This window comes from Crinia signifera, chromosome 8 (assembly GCF_055691185.1).
Source record: "Crinia signifera chromosome 8, ASM5569118v1, whole genome shotgun sequence".
NCBI lineage: Eukaryota > Metazoa > Chordata > Amphibia > Anura > Myobatrachidae > Crinia > Crinia signifera.
In genome coordinates this window covers 148,732,103-148,750,666 of record NC_139224.1, presented here as the reverse complement: position 1 = coordinate 148,750,666, position 18,564 = coordinate 148,732,103, and the positions used below count along the sequence as shown (strand labels likewise).

General features: G+C 44.9%; 1 protein-coding gene across 2 annotated transcripts in view; it reads left to right on the top strand.

The window, feature by feature from the left end:
• Positions 1–18,564, top strand: part of LOC146026580 (cytosolic carboxypeptidase 6-like) — a 1,552,889-nt gene that overhangs the window by 826,221 nt on the left and 708,104 nt on the right. For both annotated transcript variants that reach the window (XM_083157364.1, XM_083157363.1), the window contains one exon: positions 1,037–1,253. In XM_083157364.1, the coding sequence (XP_083013490.1) occupies positions 1,037–1,253 (217 nt within the window). The remainder of the gene's footprint in view (positions 1–1,036; positions 1,254–18,564) is intronic.

Here is an 18,564-nt window from a genome sequence, read left to right as displayed (position 1 = left end):
GTGCGACCCGGCGTTTTGGTCTAAAAGGGGTATTACTCACCTACCATCTATACCTGCATCTATTCTCACTCATGTCCCTATATCTCAGCTGTATTGTGTACTAAGATTTGTGCTTTAATTGTGTTATGTCTAGTTCTGTGTACCCTGTACTGTTCTAATGTGTTCTATATGTACGGCGCTGCGTACCACTTGTGGCGCCTTATAAATAAAAATATAATAATAATAATAATAATAATAATAGAGGCTATATCATCTCTGATTACAAAGATCCTGCATTTCAAATGTAAAATGTATGTTTAGCCCCGATCTCCACCCTTGTACAGGAACGATTGCTTCTCATGTGCAGCATTACGTGGACAAATAAAACAAAACGCTGGGCAGAATTAAAATGTTCAATGTCAATTTTCTAAACCAATATTTACGTTCGGCAGACGACTAGGTCACGACCTCTATATCCCCCCAGTAATAGGGGAGGACCACATCTGCTGACTCCGAGCTTTCCTGGCTAATAAAAGATTCAATAAAAATGTATTCAGCAGCTCTGTGCATTCTCTTTAACGCTTACCGGAACCATAAAATCCTCTGCGCTGCTGGCACTAGCCCTGTCACATACTCACTCCTATCAACTGCTCACTAAGAGGTTTATTTACTAAGATGGGTGTTCAACCAATAAGAATCTTCCTATTTATTTAGCACCTTCTAAAAGATAATAGGTAGAATCTGATTGGTCACCCATAGCAACATCCCATCTTTAATAGAACTCTCATTTTAGTAAATAGACCCCTAAAAGGGCCAGATCCCTAAAAATGCAAACCAATGGTTTGCATACACCTCCAATGTTTTCAGATCTGTGGCTGGCACCGGCACCGTAACTTGGCCCTTTGCTTCTAGCTAGCCGGTATTGCGTATTTTCATGATACCTGGGGTGCTCCGGAGCCTTGTTACGGCTCTGTCTCTAACCACTGAGTCACTTCTTCCCAAAGCCATTCTCTGCAGGCCTAAAATGAGTATAAGAATGTCTTCTGTCTCTTCACAGGCAAAGACTGCCCTCAAAGAACGTCTACTATTATCGTTGCCCAGACCACCGCAGAAACTACGTCATGTCTTTTGCATTCTGCTTTGACCGAGAAGACGACGTATACCAGTTTGCTTATTGCTATCCATATACGTACACGCGTCTGCAGCATTACTTGGAGAACCTCGACCGACTGAACCTGGACTACGTCCAAAGAGAACTGCTTGGCTTAAGTGTGGTGAGCACGCAATATATGCTCTTTATTTATCGGGTGCATGGGGAAGTCACACTGATATGAATGTCCACATACATATAACCAATTGTCAGGAGGGCTTACTGTACAGTACTGTATATAGCAAATATTGTTAATGACATCACGATGTCCCCTCTCGCTATATATTTTGCATGAAACAGGCCAGGTTTGTTAGCGCATAACTGCCTACCTACAGTGTCAATGAATGTGTTTGGGATTTATACCAACAAATATTATGTATTCCCTACTGGGCCTTTATCATAAGCAGGTCCCTAGGGTTCTGGGATCTTTGGGAGGAAGGGGGACGGGGGGGACGGGGGCACAGAGTCTGTCTTTCACAAAATTAAGGATATCTATGGAAAATATATCTTTGTTGTGCTTAATATAGGTGTCGGCTTTGGTGGAATTTCTCAGACACCATCTCCACTCTTTCACTTAAGGGGTTGGGAATTGGATATTAGTGGCAGTGTGAGGTTGTTGGTGGGCAGTAGGCTTCAACCTTTGCCCTCGTTGCCAAGGAGCGTTACACCGACCCTGATCCTCTAAATCTATCTACAGGGGATCGCATTTGATATCAGAGATTTCTGTCATGGTCCCCCATTTTTCGATGGCAAATGCAGCCCCCAAAGAGACCTATAGGGGGATGCTGCTATGGGGCCCAGAGCTGAAGGGGGGCCATCTTTGCTGTCTAACTAATAGGTTTTACATACATTTGTCACAGTTGCTAAATAGGGGGCCCTTACAAAATTTTGCTATGGGGCCTACGAATATCTAGGTACGCCTCTGGCAGTAGCACAGTTAACCCCAGAAACTGAATGCTAATCACTTTGCTTTTACTTTACTTTTTTCTAATCACAGGGGCGGGTTCAATTACCCATCCTGGGAATGACAGCAATAATAAATACCAATTATGTGGTGGAAACTGAAAATGTAATAAATGGGTGCCATTGTGTGAGAGAAAAATGTTAAACCGCAACTGAATTCACCAGGGATAGAAAAAACATGGTTGTCTAACAAACATTATTACACAAAGATGGCTGATAGGCTGTCTGAACGCTGGTCCTGATAAATAAACCACTGAATCTGACCTGACAGCCCTTAACCTGTGGCTGGTTGTGTTTATAGCTCAATCCGCCCCACGTGTTCATTAAACCTGAATTTTGTAAGTTACAACGGCACAAACCTCACCCTGCAAACAGAAATCAAGCGCACGACTCGCTTTTCTCCACTCGCTTTGCAGACAATGCGTGTTTGATGGCGTGTAACAGGATGATATCCGTAATGAGCGGTGCTGATAACGTCGCACAACACTATAGATTTCAGCTAAATATTCTTACAGCGATGCTCTGTGAAATCCCTGTGCATTTTGCTTCTAGACGAAAAGTATTTAAAATGATAAAAGATAATTATATCACACTTCTGTCTGTGTCTGTGCCGCTGATTGTGTGGTGACAGGCTCTGTCAAAATGGGAAAAGCAGAGACATAGCAGTTAGAACATGTGTTACCGAATAAAGAAGAATAAGGGGAGCTCGGCATTCAGCCCCTGTCACTAAGAGAGACGCCTGCGATGCTTTGTGGAACTGTCACAAGTCACATGAAGGCTGTCAGCTCTCTGATGGTGGGGCATACATGAGACCATCAGTATTCAGCACAGGTTCTAAACACCAGGTTGAGAATTCTCATTGTGCGCCCCTGTACCTGAATTACTCCAGCTAGAGCCTGCAGGCGGAGGGCACGATGGATGAAAATCAGGTGGATATGCTCTACAGGGGTACTTATGAGTGGAATCGGCCCATGTGCTGTGATCAAGCATGATCCAGCCCTCATTGGCTAGACACATGTGCAGTATGGCACTGTTCTAAAATCTGCTGCTTGTACTCTGGAAAAAGGGCAATAGTTCCATCCTCCTGTTGTTTCCTATATGGTGCATGCATGGGATGCAGTTAGTATCCTATTACTGTAATTTCTCACATAGGGCCAGATGCACTAAGCTTCAAAAGTGAAAAAATGGAGATAGATAAACAGCCAGCCAATCAGCTCCTACCTGCCATGTCACAGACTGTGTTTGAAAAATGTTAGGCAGGAGCTGATTGGTTGGTTGTTTATCACTCTCCATTTTATCACTTTTGAAGCTTAGTGCATCTGGCCCTTAGTGATGAGGTCATTGTCCAATGCCGTTTCCCAGTAATGTTGTCACTTTCCAGCAGTATTATGTGACTGCTACACTGCTACATCTGACATCTCTGCACATCACCACATCCTGCAATGTCACACACATCTATTACAGTCCCCTTCCATTCACTTTGTAGCACAGTGCATTGAAGAGATTGTTCCATATAAAACAAGGATATTTACAAAAGGCTTTAAAGAAGGGAAAAAATATCTTTGATTATAAGTGAATTATTTCATCCTTTGCCATGGAACCATTAAGCTGATGCAGTTTCTTACTTGATGCTCCCGTTCCCAGGGGAAATCAGGTTGCTGTACAAAGCGTTTTATTTGGGCTCTCTGACTTCACTTTCTGCCACATACTGTATTAACATACAAGTCGTGTAACCCTACAGGCTAAATGCGCATGGCACTCTAGTTAATCAGCATGAATGATGTGCCATAATAATGACCTTAGGCACTTATATAATCACGCAGAACTGAGCTTACAAGATTCCAAACGTCAGGCTTTCCAACATTTCTTCTAACAGTATAAATGGTATATGTAATGCGGAAAAAAAGGTATATATATAATGCTAATAAAGCGCTTGATGCGTTTGGCTTTAGCTCAGAACTCACAACACGGCAGCCATTTTGTATGCAAGTTTAACTCCAAAGAGTGGTCAGCCATTTTGTAGCTTGAGTTCACCACAGGAACTAGTAACATGAATGGGATTGTATCCTACCAGTGACATCATTGAGAACTTGGTGCTTCTGTTATGTCACTGGCTATTGAAAATCTATGTATAAAAGCTACAGCTGTCACCTCGTACAGGGCCATCTTAACATTTAGGCACACTGGTCAGCTTCCCATGATTCTAGAGGCCTTCAAGCAGGGGCAGGCTGGGCTGGGAGGTATACAGTATATCCCCTGGACTGGTGCCTCTGGAGCTTCTTGTGTGGTAGGTAGATATAGATGCCAGATGCTATGGCTGTGAATTACACCCAATCAGGTTAGATTATCTACCTATCTCCCAGCCTGCAACCATACAGCGAAAGGCTGTAAGCATGCTGATTGGTTGATGTTTGGAACTCTACACCAATCAAACTGGTGACAGACATTCTCTGTTTGGAAGTATGTGGAGAGACAGAGCAGGACATTAGGATGAGTACCTTATGGTTTTGTTTTTCCCATGAATTGGTAGATAGAAGCCCCAGTACATTGCTTTGGCCTTCTCTCAGCGGTCCATGCTATTCAGCCCTGCAGAGCATCATATTGTATACAAATGTATTAGTTGCAGTGCACTGCTAAACAACCAGACCAAACTACTCGCTAGCATACACTGACCACTGGGTCTTGTGGAACATCTGTGTGCGACTGAGTCTCAATTTTGTGTAAAAGGGTTGCAATACGCACAGCTGCAGCTATTCCTCCCACAATGTTTTGTCATGCTTCAACTTTAACTTGAGGCCTAACTCAGGATCATGAATGAAAATCACAATAGGGTGACTTTAGCAATTATGCGCATGCACACACCAGGTTGCATGGATGCGCAAGGGCTTACACAGCAGTCACATTGTAGGAAACTTAACAGTGTAAGTGACACCGGAGAGCAGCAATGCACCATTGGATGGGCGGTGATGCGGAATTGGGTGGTTGTGGTCCGGACAACATGGCAGGCATGTACGGGCCATTTTCGGGGCGGTTCGTGGTAGCTGCATGTCATCACATGCAGCCGTTGCTTGCAAAAACATGGTGGCTTGGCACCTGCCGTCACACCTAGGCTGTGCAGGCAGTGGGTTACCCTAGTTATGGGAGAGATTTGCAGATCTGTAAAAGCGCTCTCATTTCTGCAATGCGACGGCAGGTATTGTACAAACCTATCGCATGGAGGAACCTGGCATGTCGGCCGGCCTTGCCCTGTGCTGGGCAGTCCCGCATGCTTCGGGGAGCAGTTGCAGTTTTGAGATTTTTTTGTAAAACAGCAATTGAAGCTGAATTAGGCGCTTAGTACTTGGACTACACCGAATCCTGTAACAGTAAAATCGCAGCCTAGCATCTCTGGCGCAATGGGAACTGCACTATCCGTAATGTGACTAGGACGCAAACTGATAAAACCTCACCGTCACTATCCACGTTAGAGCGCCTAAGTCATGCTGAGTGTCTTGCGCCATGTTGCATGAAGACGCTAGGTATAAGAGGACACAACTATAGCTAAGCACCTTATCATTATCTACTATAGGGTTACCTCTGGAGAAACAGATTGGGGGAAATTTACTAACATCCCAGAATGGGCAATACCCGGTACGAATGGATATAACCAGCATTGGCCGTATTCTGGCGAAAATACGAATGGTGAATAGGGAAAATGTACTAATCTGCTGTATTCTTCTGATTTTTATTTTCCAATGTTGTAGCCATTCGTATTTGGCAGCCATATTTACGTATTTTAGCAATGCTGTGTAAAAAAAAAAATAGGAAAAATAAATATATTTATAAAAGGTGTGGAGTCCCCCCACACGGCTATAACCAGCCTGGGCTCATAAAGCTGGTCCTGGTTGTAGAAAAACCAAGGGGGGGGGGGGGTTGTGGTCCCCCACTTTTCTATAACCAGCACAAGGCTCATGGACCTATCCTGGTTCCCAAAATACGGGGGGGGGGGGATGACTATTGGTCCCCCATTTTTGAAATCCAGCACCAGGCCCAAAAAGCCAGTAGGGAAATGCCACAGCCAGGCGAAACATTTTATATAAGTTCCCCAGGCCAAAGCATTAATATGTGACTGGTCAGCCCAGGCTGGGACCCTTGGTGAATGGGGACCCCCAATAAAGGTCCCCCCCCCCCCGCCTACCCCCTGCCTGGGCTGAAGCCTGGGGCTGTCCCTGGTGCCCCTGGGTGGTGGGCACTGGGCTGATAGAATGGTGTAATAATTAGAACAATAAACTATTTGGTTAAGCTGTGGAAATACAAGCAAGCCTACCCTGCACGTAGGGACTTGGAGAAACATGGAGCATTACAGGGCCCACTGGTACTTGTATTTCTATAACATAACAAATAGTCAAATACTACATACTCCATTTTTTCATACATATTTATCTATAGTTTCCACATTAGACCATCTAGAATCCATAATGTACCTGTTAAAGCAAATTATACTCACTAGGTCCTCTGGCATAGATTGTGTCCTCTTTGTTCCATGTAGACATCCAGAGGTTAAAATAATTTTTACACTTGGGCCTCCTCTCCCAAACTGGGGGATTTGCTGGTGACATCATACACCAGGTCCTCCCCCAGCCAATCAGCCGTGGGCTCCGGGGGAGCTCTGCGACTGATTGGCTGTTCGCGGCTCCATAGAAATCCGTGTTAAAGTTAAACATTGGCGTCTATGCGTTGTTTCCATTATAGACGCCCAAGTTAAATATTTATCAATCAACTTGCTAGAAGCTGGGTGCCTGGAGTCAGACAACTTTGCACCTGTTATCTAGGCTGCAGGGTTAAGTTACAGGGACCTTGCATGCCAAATACAGTTGCCACTGGGGCAGTTATAGGTTCACCCAAATAGCCTTGCACCACAGGAAGTGACATCACTCGCACAGCCCTAGTTACAGCTTGGATGAATGGTTCAAAAAGTTTAAGGCATAATTAACTGTAACTGGCACTAAATATGTGCAGGAAAACAATTATTTAGCATTCAGATTCAGTGCCGGAGATTGTATACAAACTTTGTTTCGTGTTTTGAAACCTTGTTTCATGCACAAATAAAATATATTTGTGTGTATTTCATGTTTGATGTGTTTATACAATAGAAATGTAAAATACCTCAAGATACTTCATTGAAATATAAAAATATTCCAAATGACGGAAAAATCCATTATCCAAAATTCTTATGGTCCCAAGCATTTTGGATAAGGTATACTCAACCTGTATATCCTTTAAAGAGGATCCTCATTCAAGAAGGGAACAGGTGCTGGATGGGGTCCCGACAGTCGGGATCCCAACAGGCATTTACCTGACGTCGGAATCCCGACTGTCAAAACACAGACAGCCGGGTTCCCGACAGCCACCTGCCATTTTCCCATGTGGGGGTCCACGACCCCCATAGAGGGAGAATAGAATAGGTGGCGACCGCAGCGAGCCACCGTGCCCGCAGCGTGGTGAGTGCAGCGAGCCCACAAGGGGTTTAGTTGTGCTCACCATGCTGCCTGGGTCCGGCCAGTCAGGATCCCGACGTCGGGCTAATGACTGTCAGGATCCCGACTGTCGGACCCCTGTACCACACCCAAGGGAACAGTATAAGGGTATTAGAAGTTAACAAAGAGTTCTGTCATCTGTTAAAAGCTGTATGACAGAAAGAAAACATTAAAATGTTAAATTCTGTGTTTGGAAACCTTAAATGCTGGGATGTATGTTTCCTAGAAATAAATATATGATTTATCATAAATGTGAGCTGTAAAATAAACAACATATGCAGCAACATAAAATAAAAAGCGCAAACACAAAACGGATAACGTACTAGTAGTTACAAACTACAGCGCCCTCTAGTGACACATATAAATTGTTATACTGGAAAGAACTGATGGTTGTTATGTAATTGAAATTTTTTACATTACTACCGTTAGATGGAAATGAATTGATTTCAACAATTTAATATATGACGTTAAAAAGAATGTTTATTGGAATTGGTAAATCTTGTTTTACGGAGTCAAAAATAAGTAAACAAAAAGTGAGGCTTTGATTCTTGAACTATAACCATTCATTTTGTGATAATATTCATTCTAGCGACCCGCACCTTCCAAAACCTGTGCAGTTCCTCTTTCCTGCCTGGGGTGGCACTGTCTGCTTTGGTGCTTCTAGTACAGTCTGGTCTGTATTGAGCTATAGATAACAATGTGATCGATACCACAGCAGATAGCGACACCCTAGGCATGGAGGAGGAACTGCACGGGTTTTAAAAGGTGCAGGATGCTAGAATGAACACTATGCGATTTTGGAGCTTGTTTCACAAACTGGTGGCACAGTTCTACTTAAACCTATAGATATATTTATTAATTTTCCCTTAAGGATCCTTATGGGCGCAGGTTCGCTTCACCAATTTATCGTGGTGAAGAGAACCTGACTTTTGCCCGAATCTATTACTGTTTGGCCGCACGTTATGGGAGTGCGTTATCCCCTCCTGCCGGGGATATGCTTCCTCCCATAACAGCTGTGTGATCCTCCCCGGCTTGTTGCTCTGCGCATGCGCCGGCTTTCTTTCCCGGCGCCATGTCTTCAGCGCATGCACAGTTTATTTTATTTTTTTGACAAGAGAAATTAGTACAATAAACTTTATTGACAAAAAAACATACAAAAAAAAACAGAAGTCCCGACACCCGTAGCGCCACCTCAGGACAGCCAGGCCGAGGAGAGAATACAAAGAATACAATAAAGTTTATTGTAATGAACAAAAAAAGACACCACGAAGCTTGCACCGCCCGATTAGTCTGCCGTTAGAGACAGCTGCGCCCAGCCGAAGGAAGGCAGATAAGGAACTTTTGTAAATTAGGTAGAAGTGTTAAGTGCTGTACTTATAATAGTACATGCGCTAGGTAGCCGCCGCCGTTACACTAAACCGCACAGCAGGTTTAATAGATGAGGGGAAGCGCTATCGCCTGCTTTAGGGCACGGTGATAGCGCATATGCCCCATGGCGATTAATAAATCTACCCCATAAGAGTAGACAGTATGGCAGCTTCTTATTTGCGGTGTAAAAATGTCATTTGTAAAGATTTTTAAGCCCCTTGTGTTGAGTTATAACGCTCCGACAGTTGGGATTCCAACGCACAGTATACTACCATCGGAATCCCAACTGCCATTTCTCCAATAAGGGAGAGAGCGCTAAGATGCCCCTTTGCGGGCTTGGAGGCTCACTGCACTCCCCACAGGTTCTATTGATCCTTTATTTTGGTGTTGGATCCCCACAAGGGAGAATAGCCCCTGTCAGTCAGGATCCCAACTGTCGGGCATTTAAAAGTCAGGATTCCGATGTTGGTGTACTGACCGTTGGAATTCGAACTGCCAGAGCGTCATCCGAGTGGACCCTGATGTATATCACAGGAAACATATAATGACAAGAAATGGTAACAGACAGCCACAGCTCCTACCTTAGTGCAGGTGGGGGCTTCTGACGCCCACAATGCCAGCCCCCCCTCTGCTGCCACTGGTCCCGCCACCACTGGTCCCTGCTGCTGCTGCCATCCCCTGCCATGGTTGTGAGACAGGTGCGGTAGTAGTAAATGCGATGGCCGCCAGCTGCTATGGGGGCCAGTGCACACTGCAGATGACATGCACCAGGACTTGTTACACAAATGGGCTTTCGCATTGAAATGTATGTATGTATGTATGTATGCGTGTATGTGTGTGTATGAGCAAAGGGTGTTGTAACAGAAGAGGGGATCCATGTGAAGAATGGGTTAATAATATATTCAGAAATGCTATAATACTCGCTGGTTTCCAATTGGTAACATTTCAGCTCAATGATCCATTTAAGGACCATTACCAGTGAGATTAGGCAGAGCAATGAAGTGCCAACATAGAACCTGAAGGGAATATAAATGTGCCCTGTATGATGTACACTGCTGAGAATACACATCATAATTCACTCATCATGTTCCTGGCTTCTCCTCCGCTCCGGTTCTCATTTTTCAAGTCTTCAAACAACATTACAGATATTAGGACCATAAATGTAGACACAAGAGAGTGATAATGTGATGACTGTATTCTATCCTAATGCCTGTTTGTAGCATCTAGAGGTGACCGTGTATCATTACTGTGTAATAGGTGCCCAACTGAATGCTCAGTGTTCCATCGCCAGACAGATTTACAACAATGTATACTTAATCACATTAGTAAATAAGATAGAGGGAAAGGCGGCCTGTAGACAACCACGTCCAGAGTCGCGGACACAGATCACCCATCAAAGAATAATGATTAGGCTCTGTGCCTGATTAACCAATAGGCTGATCAGGCTGCAGCCAGAACTGGGGGGCGCCGTGAGGTGAAACCCAAGGATTAAAATTTAAGCCTAATTTTTTCCATTCTTGTCAGCTATCACCTGTCCCGGTGTACTGGGGGGGGGTGAAGTTCTTAAGCCCCCTACACTATGCGAATTGGACCCGATTTGATCAGGCGGAGAAATCGGGAGAAATTGGCCCAAATTGCATATGTATGATATTTGATCCGATCCGATGCGGGTGACTGCCCGATGGCTGTATCCATGTAACTTACTGATGGAACCATTGCTTTATGTACATTGTGCTACAGCGTCAGCTGGGCAGCCTAAAGCCAAAGTCTCCTTCCCAGGCCACAAACATTAGATCCTACATGTCAGTTGTATAGCCTTCGTTACATGCACATGGGCAGTATGACTGGCGAGTCCCTGAGCGCCCATACACATGTGTTTAGCAGCATGACAAGGGGAGCTACATGTGTATTAGCCTAGGGCGCCTGGAACCTTTAATAAGTCCTGATTAAGCCACTGTAGCTAGTGTTTTGCTGCCCCCTTATCCAGCACGGCCTTGGGCATGTGCCTACCTGGCTTATGATAGATTGCTTTGGCTGCACCTCCCAAGACACCCACATAAATTGCTGGGGAGTAGCTGCCTAAGAACACATATCCCCATACTTCAATGCACAAGAATGTGGAGGCTGGAGCAGGACTCATAAATGATCAGGACTTCCTGATTTTGGCAATAAGAAACTAAAGCTGGCCATACACCGGAATGGCCATGAAGAGTAGTGGTTTACATGTTCTTGTTCCATCATTCTTGTTCCTTCGTTCTTGTTCTTGTTCTTGTTCCTGTTTTCTATGTTGCCTGTGCACATATACTCTACCAAGCTTTCCTAAGCCCCCAGAACATCCAAGAGTATTCCCGTTCTCCCGGGAGAGCAAGTGCACCATCCCATTCCCAACTGACTACAATATGAAAAGGGGAGAAGAGAGACATAATGCTGGGGGCTATGGCTAGGCCTGTTACACACTCATGATGCCTGGATGCCAGTTGAAACAACCCTCTGGGATCTAATAAACAATTCATTAAAAAGTATATGCTGACTTACACAGGGGATGGGCAACCCTTGGCATTAGTGGCACAAGGCAGCAATCACACATCTTTTGAGTTTTATTACACCATACAAAACAAAGATTTGCAGAAATGTAACACTCAGGTCTGATGTTACAGAGATTTACCTTTCAGGAACATTTCCAGTGGCAACTCAGATTTCTTCCCAGAGAGGCAGGAGTTAAACAGGTGGGGTTTTATTACAATTTCAGCTTCTTCAAGCAATAATAGCAATCGACACCATTTACTTAGAATACAGGTGCTGAAGTCTGCATTAGTCTGTGGGCGGTATTCAATGTGGATTTTGGCGTTGTGCAGCGAATCCTGTTTAGGATTCGCTGCACATTTGCCACTGGCCGCCGCGTTCTGGAGCCTCGCCGGCTCCGGTATTCAATGAGTCAGGGGCTCGCTGCCCCTGACCGGCGAATTTGAGCTCCTGCGGCGAACGCCGCAGGGAGCCTGAGGACGGTGGCAGGCAGGGAGATGGAAGTCTCCCTGCCTGCCCCAGAAAGTTTGTGGGGGGGAGGTGGGCTCCCCGGGAGCTAGGCAGCACAGGCTGCCCCCCGGGGGTGCCAGCAGGGGACCGCGTATATTCACTACACCCGATCATGAATATGTAATGATCGGGTGAAGTGAATATATGAATATCTAATGAGCGGCTCGGCTCCGGCCCCCTGCTGGCTGCTCTGTGTAAAAAAAAATAATAATAAAATAAATATATATATTTTAAATTAAATATATATTCATGTGCTTACAGCACATGAATAAAAATAGCATGCCCCTCCTCAGAATAAAATTCCTGATTTTTTGACACCAAATGTAAAAAACAAAACACTTTATTTTAAAAGTTCACATTCCACGTCACCATAAAAAGATAGCGATTGCCACTCGGGGAATCATGGCGAAAAAAACCTTGAAATGTATTCGCCATCTGGTCATTGAATAGGGTGATTCACCGTTTTAGTCAGAAATTCGCCTTACAGCACAAAATTGCCATAAAAACCTGGTGAATCAGCCTCATTGAATACCGCCCTGTGTGTCTCTTTAAAGAAGCCCTTGGACAGTTAAAGAGTCTCTTTGTCAATCAAAGTCAAATAAATGCTGCAGATGCAACCTTTAGTATCTTGCGTTGTGTTCAGCACATCTGGATTGCACAGTGTCCAAATGTTAAACCAACAGTCTATGCATGGAATCGTCTTTTGCAGTATTAGGACTAAACTTTGTAGTACTAGAACACAAACAGCAATAGCTGAAACTTGCAAAGGCTGGTTGACCAAATACAGACTAGTCACATATAAGTTCTGATTCAGCTGCTTTACTGGGAATGTCTTTACTGGCTTGGTCTGTATCCCAAACAAATGCCTGGTCATCACTCGTTACTTACTCACAGCAGCCAGGGTGCTCATCTCCTCTCAGCACTACCTTATAGCTTCACTCACTGTGGCTATGGAGGGATCACATAAACTCCAGGGCCTCCCAAAGTCTTTCTCTGCAGCTTAGCTGGCTGTCTTCATGAGAGGTCAGTGCCCTTGCTCCTTGTAATGCTCCAGCAGCTATCACTCAGCAACCATGCTCCCTCCATATCCCTGCTGACTCAGTCCTCTCTTTACTTTCACTTTCTACAGACTCCTCACCTCATCCTGTGCATGTGTACCCAGCTTCCTGAGCCAATCAGTGCACTAGGAAGTGCCTGCTATACATGTGGACACAGAGTGTCCCCGAAATGAGGCAGCAGAATAAATAAAGCACATGGATGTTTTCCATAACAAAACAACTGATAATCATACAAATTCCTGTACATTGCTTCCAAAAAACAGTCCCAGTATTTATTTCTGGGGTGCCACAGAAAGATTACATTTTGCCTCATTATAGAGGTCCACATTTGTCGGGAAGAACCAAGTCGAAAACTATAGCTTTCTAAATTTTGGACCAAGTGAATTGCTTTTTTATGCCTGTTTACAGTGGCAGCTCCGGAGGTGGGGCTGCAGCACAGTTCAAAATTCAAATAGGGGAGACACACCCCCTGCCAGTGAGGCAGTTTGGAATGGCAGTTGGTGCGGCTCTCCTATTTGAAGCTTAAGTTGTGCTGCAACCCCACCTCTGAAGCCGCGACTGTCTGTTTATAGTTAGCATTTGTCCATAAAATCATTTGTATTGTTCAGTAGCATAGAGCAAAAACACACATACTGTATTTACTAAAAGTTGCAAGAGAGCACAACATAACAGGCATGGAAATAAAGAGAAGTTCATCCGCTCTGTCACCTTCAGACAGCAGTGTTGGCCCTTTTGTGGGTGGAAATTGTATTTGTAAATTCACGAGGCACAAGTAGGGGAGACGCACCAACTGCCAGTGAGGCAGTTTGGAATGACAGTTGGTGGGTGTGGCTCCCTATTTGAATTTTGAATTGTGCCCTACCTCTGGAGCCGCCACTGGCAGCAGTGAATTAAAAGGAGTGGGGACATGGGGCCAACACCGCACACCTAGAACCCATAATAAACCTCACCGGTCCAATCTTATGTGATATTCTGGTTGGGCTTTCAATGCCCAGATGGCACTGGACATTGAAAGCCTTTGCTGTCTTCTGCCCATGTGTTATGTTCTTGGATATTGCTGGAAAGATGAGGCCACCATGAAAAGGTGATGGGTAGGTGATGACTCCACTGGGGATATATGCACTGATTTTTTAATTTTACAATCCGCTGATTCTATGCATGTTCTCTGTGGACCTACAACAGTATGTACAGCGTCAGAGCTCATTTACGTACCTCTGTCGCACCTCGGAGCCGGAACAGATCAATGACTCATATAGCATCGCCTGCACCTTCCAGCCTGTTTGATCTGTGCCCCGACTGAAGTCGATTTTTCTTAATCCAAGCGGATTTATAGAGAAATGTCCTCGTTTTTATGAACAAATCCATTTGAAACATTACATGGTATCAGATTTTAGTATTCAGCAGAAATCCGCTCTCAGGGCCCACAGAAGACTGCTCAAGTAAGCATTTTTAATGCAAAGTAAAGGTCACATTGCTGGAGTCTGTTTTCATTAATCCTTTGTGCCCCTAAAGCAGATAGGATTGTAGCAGGACAAAAAAAAATGATTAAAAATGAAAGCCCTTGAATTTCATGAAAGAGAACAGTTTAAATGTTTTTGGTCCAAGTGTTTAATTTTAAAAGCTGGGCTGGTTGCCACTTCCATTTTTTTGTTCCTTGTATAGTTGCTGTGTTTGTGAATGGGGATTGCGCCTGTGCCATTGTTTTCCGGCACACTCTCGTTGCTGACATAGGAAAATAAGTGGCAAGATATCTAGGGGGAAATTTACTCCCTCAGGACCCCTGGCCAGGCTGACTGGTCGGTAGGGTTAATGCTTGTATAAAAAGTCTCCCCCCGGCTGTGGCATTACCCTGCTGTCTGGTTGGGCCTGGGGCTGGTTCTTAAAATACGGGGGACCCCTACTCATTTTGTCCCCCGTATTTTGGGAACCAGCCTCGGCCCTGGAACCTGGGGCTGGTTGTAAAAATCGAGGAACACCTATTTGCCCGGTTTCCTGATTTTTTTATTACCAGCCCCGACTCTTTCAGCCTGGTGCTGGATACTGCTGAGGGGGGGGACCCCATGCCGTTTTTTTATTTATTTATTAATTTTCCTATTTTTTTAACACTTTTCAGGCTAAAGCCAAATACGACAGGAAAATAAAGTGTATTTTCCTGCAGTATTTGCCCACCATTCGCGGCCTTTTTCCGCCAATTTTATTTACAAACACGATTGAATACACAAATACGACAGGAATCACCATTCAAAAGAATGGTGATTCCTGATTTACTAAGCGGCCGTTTTGAAAATTCCATAGATGGTGTATTCATTCGTTTTTGTAAATACAAATACGAATGTCCCATCAATACGAATACGAAAATTCATATTTTTGGCATAGTAAATGAAAATACAATTTTTTTTTCTATGAATTCATCTTAGTAAATTCCCCCCCTAATATTTTTGTGTTTCTTTCTGTTGTATCTTACTTTTGTTACATTACAATATAGGACTGATTCAGACCTGTTCGCTAGGCTGCATATGTTCAAAGCCTAGCAAACCTCTTCGATATGAAAAAGGTTGAAGTGAGTTTTTCACATTCTTGTTCCAGAACTGGTGTTTTTCATACTTTACTATCCAAGTGGACACAGAGGGAGAATATAACAGTGCCGTGCCCGAAGCATGGTGAAAGGCCAACCATTTAAGGGGACACTTATACGGTATCCATGTAGACGTAAGTCGACACGGACACCCAAAAAAGTGTAAAACTTATGTCGACATATCGCTTGTGTGACCTATTGACCCTGTCGATCTAAGCCACGTCAAACTTTTTAATGTGTCGAACTATGGCCCATATTCAGATCTGATCGCAGTACAATTTTTTTTCTCAAAATGGGCAAAACCATGTGCACTGCAGGTGGGGCAGATGTTACATGTGCAGAGAGAGTTAGATTTGGGTGGGGTGTGTTGAAACTGAAATCCGTACTGAAACACATTGCCTTATTCTAGTTCACTCTTTCTGACAAAATCCTACTTAGATGGACAAAACCATGTGCACTGCAGGTGGGGCAGATGTAACTTGTGCAGAGAGAATTAGATTTGGGTTGGGTTTTACTTCAAAGTGAGATCTATATTGCAGTGTAAAAATAAAGCAGCCAGTATTTACCCTGCACAGAAACAAAATAACTCACACAAATCTAACTCTCTCTATAAATGTCACATCTGCCCCACCTGCAGTGCACATGGTTTTGCCATTTTTGAGAACAAGTTTGTACTGCGATCAGATCTGAAGAAGGTCCTATGGCCTGTTGACCAATAGTGATCAATGTTAATGAGGTCGGCCTTATGACCCATAGGGTGAAAAATTATCTTCAGTGAGGGTAATTGCTGTGATTTGCACTCACTGTATGTGCCTAAAGTTCCATCAGAGTTTATATGTTAAATTAGATACAGTAATGTCAGTGCCGGCAGCTGTGCAAGCAACACTGAACTTGCTCCAACCCTTGATCTATTGACCACCGGCGCGCAAACCACTTGAATCCCCCCAAAGGAGTGAGGATCAGTGTGATCTTTATATTATTTAGGATATTGATGAGAAGGTGATTGGCTAAGAGAACTCAGATAATCAGAGGGCTGCCCAGTGTTTTAAACAATTCTGCCACCATCGCTGACTCCGCTGCCAGCTAGTGCTTCTTCACAGTGCAAAATTACACAGACGGACACCGGCAGTGGTTCCTCCGGCCCCCCCTCCCCAAACTCCACGCCGCCAAAAGCGTTCACTCCACCCCCCACCCGCAGATTGCATTCAATAGAATTAATCTGCGGGTTAATTGTGGTCGCAATTAACCCCCGGATCGCTCGGTTAAATGCTCATGCAATTCAATAGGTATTATGTGCGGCACATACTATCTATCGAGGCAACATTCTAAATGCATACAATCATTCGATTTATAGGCCAGATGTGATTGAAATCGAGTGATTGCATGCAATATCTCACAAGTGTATGGGCAGCATAAACGTAATAGCCTCGGAGTTCTGGTGCAGGATTTATACATATATATAATGGGGATTTATATGTTTGACTGGCAGTGGGGATGTTAGCCTTCAGAAAACTGATGCCGGTATGCGATAGAGGGAATTCCAACAGGGGTTAAGTAGGTATACCCTCCTCGTGACCCCCAACCCTAACGCTCCCTCCCCGCAGCCTAACCCTAATCCTCCCTCCCCGCAGCCTAACCCTAATGCTGGGTACACCCCAGAAAGATTTGGCCTCAAATCCCCCAATATCAATACAATCTCGACTGATTGTATGTAAATTGGGCATGTTTTAGATCCGATTCCGATTCGATGCGCGTCCCCGCTGGTCATTTGGTCTTTTTGCAAATCCTACCTGCAGCAGTCAGGATTTGAAAAGACCCCTTCAACTGGGTACAGATCGTGATCGGATCGTATGCTCCAACAGATCATATGACCATCATATAATCGTCTCACGATCATGATCGTTTTGGTGTGTACCCCATATAACCCCCCCTCTCTGCAGCCTAACCCTAACCCCCCCCGCCCCACAACCTTACATTAACCCTCACTACTAGTGCTTAACTCTAACTCCTGCACCACACCACCTAAACCTAACCCCTGCCCCCCTGCAACTTTCCTTCTTACTGCCTAACCCTAAGCCTCCCTCCCCACAGCCTTACTTAACCTTAACCCCCCCCCCCACACACACACACACACATAGCCTACCCCTAAGCCTCCCTCCCCACAGCCTTACTTTAACCTTAACTCCCCCCACACACAGTCTACCCCTAAGCCTCCCTCCCCACAGCCTTACTTAACCTTAACTCCCCCCCCACACACACAGCCTACCCCTAAGCCTCCCTCCCCACAGCCTTACTTAACCTTAACCCCCCCCCCCACACACACACACAGCCTACCCCTAAGCCTCCCTCCCCACAGCCTTACTTAACCTTAACTCCCCCCCCACACACACAGTCTACCCCTAAGCCTCCCTCCCCACAGCCTTACTTTAACCTTAATTCCCCCCCCCACACACAGTCTACCCCTAAGCCTCCCTCCCCACAGCCTTACTTAACCTTAACTCCCCCCACACACACAGCCTAACCCTAAGCCTCCCTCCCCACAGCCTTACTTTAACCTTAATTCCCCCCCCCCCCATACACACAGCCTACCCCTAAGCCTCCCTCCCCACAGCCTTACTTTAACCTTAACTCCCCCCCACACCCACACACACAGCCTAACCCTATGTTCCCCACTAGTGCCTATACCTAACCAACCCATTCCAGCAGTGAGGATTCTGGTGCCGGCATCATTGATGTCGAAATCCGCCCATCGGTTAAACGCATCCCATTTGGCAGAACCTCTTTGAATGACATGAGCGCTCAATGAATGGCGCAGTGACATACCTAGCGTACCGCCCAGAAGCGCAGTCTGACAAGTGGATCCTGCTATACCGTCTAAGCATATATACAAAGCCGCCAAACGCTCTGTGCACATTACTTTAT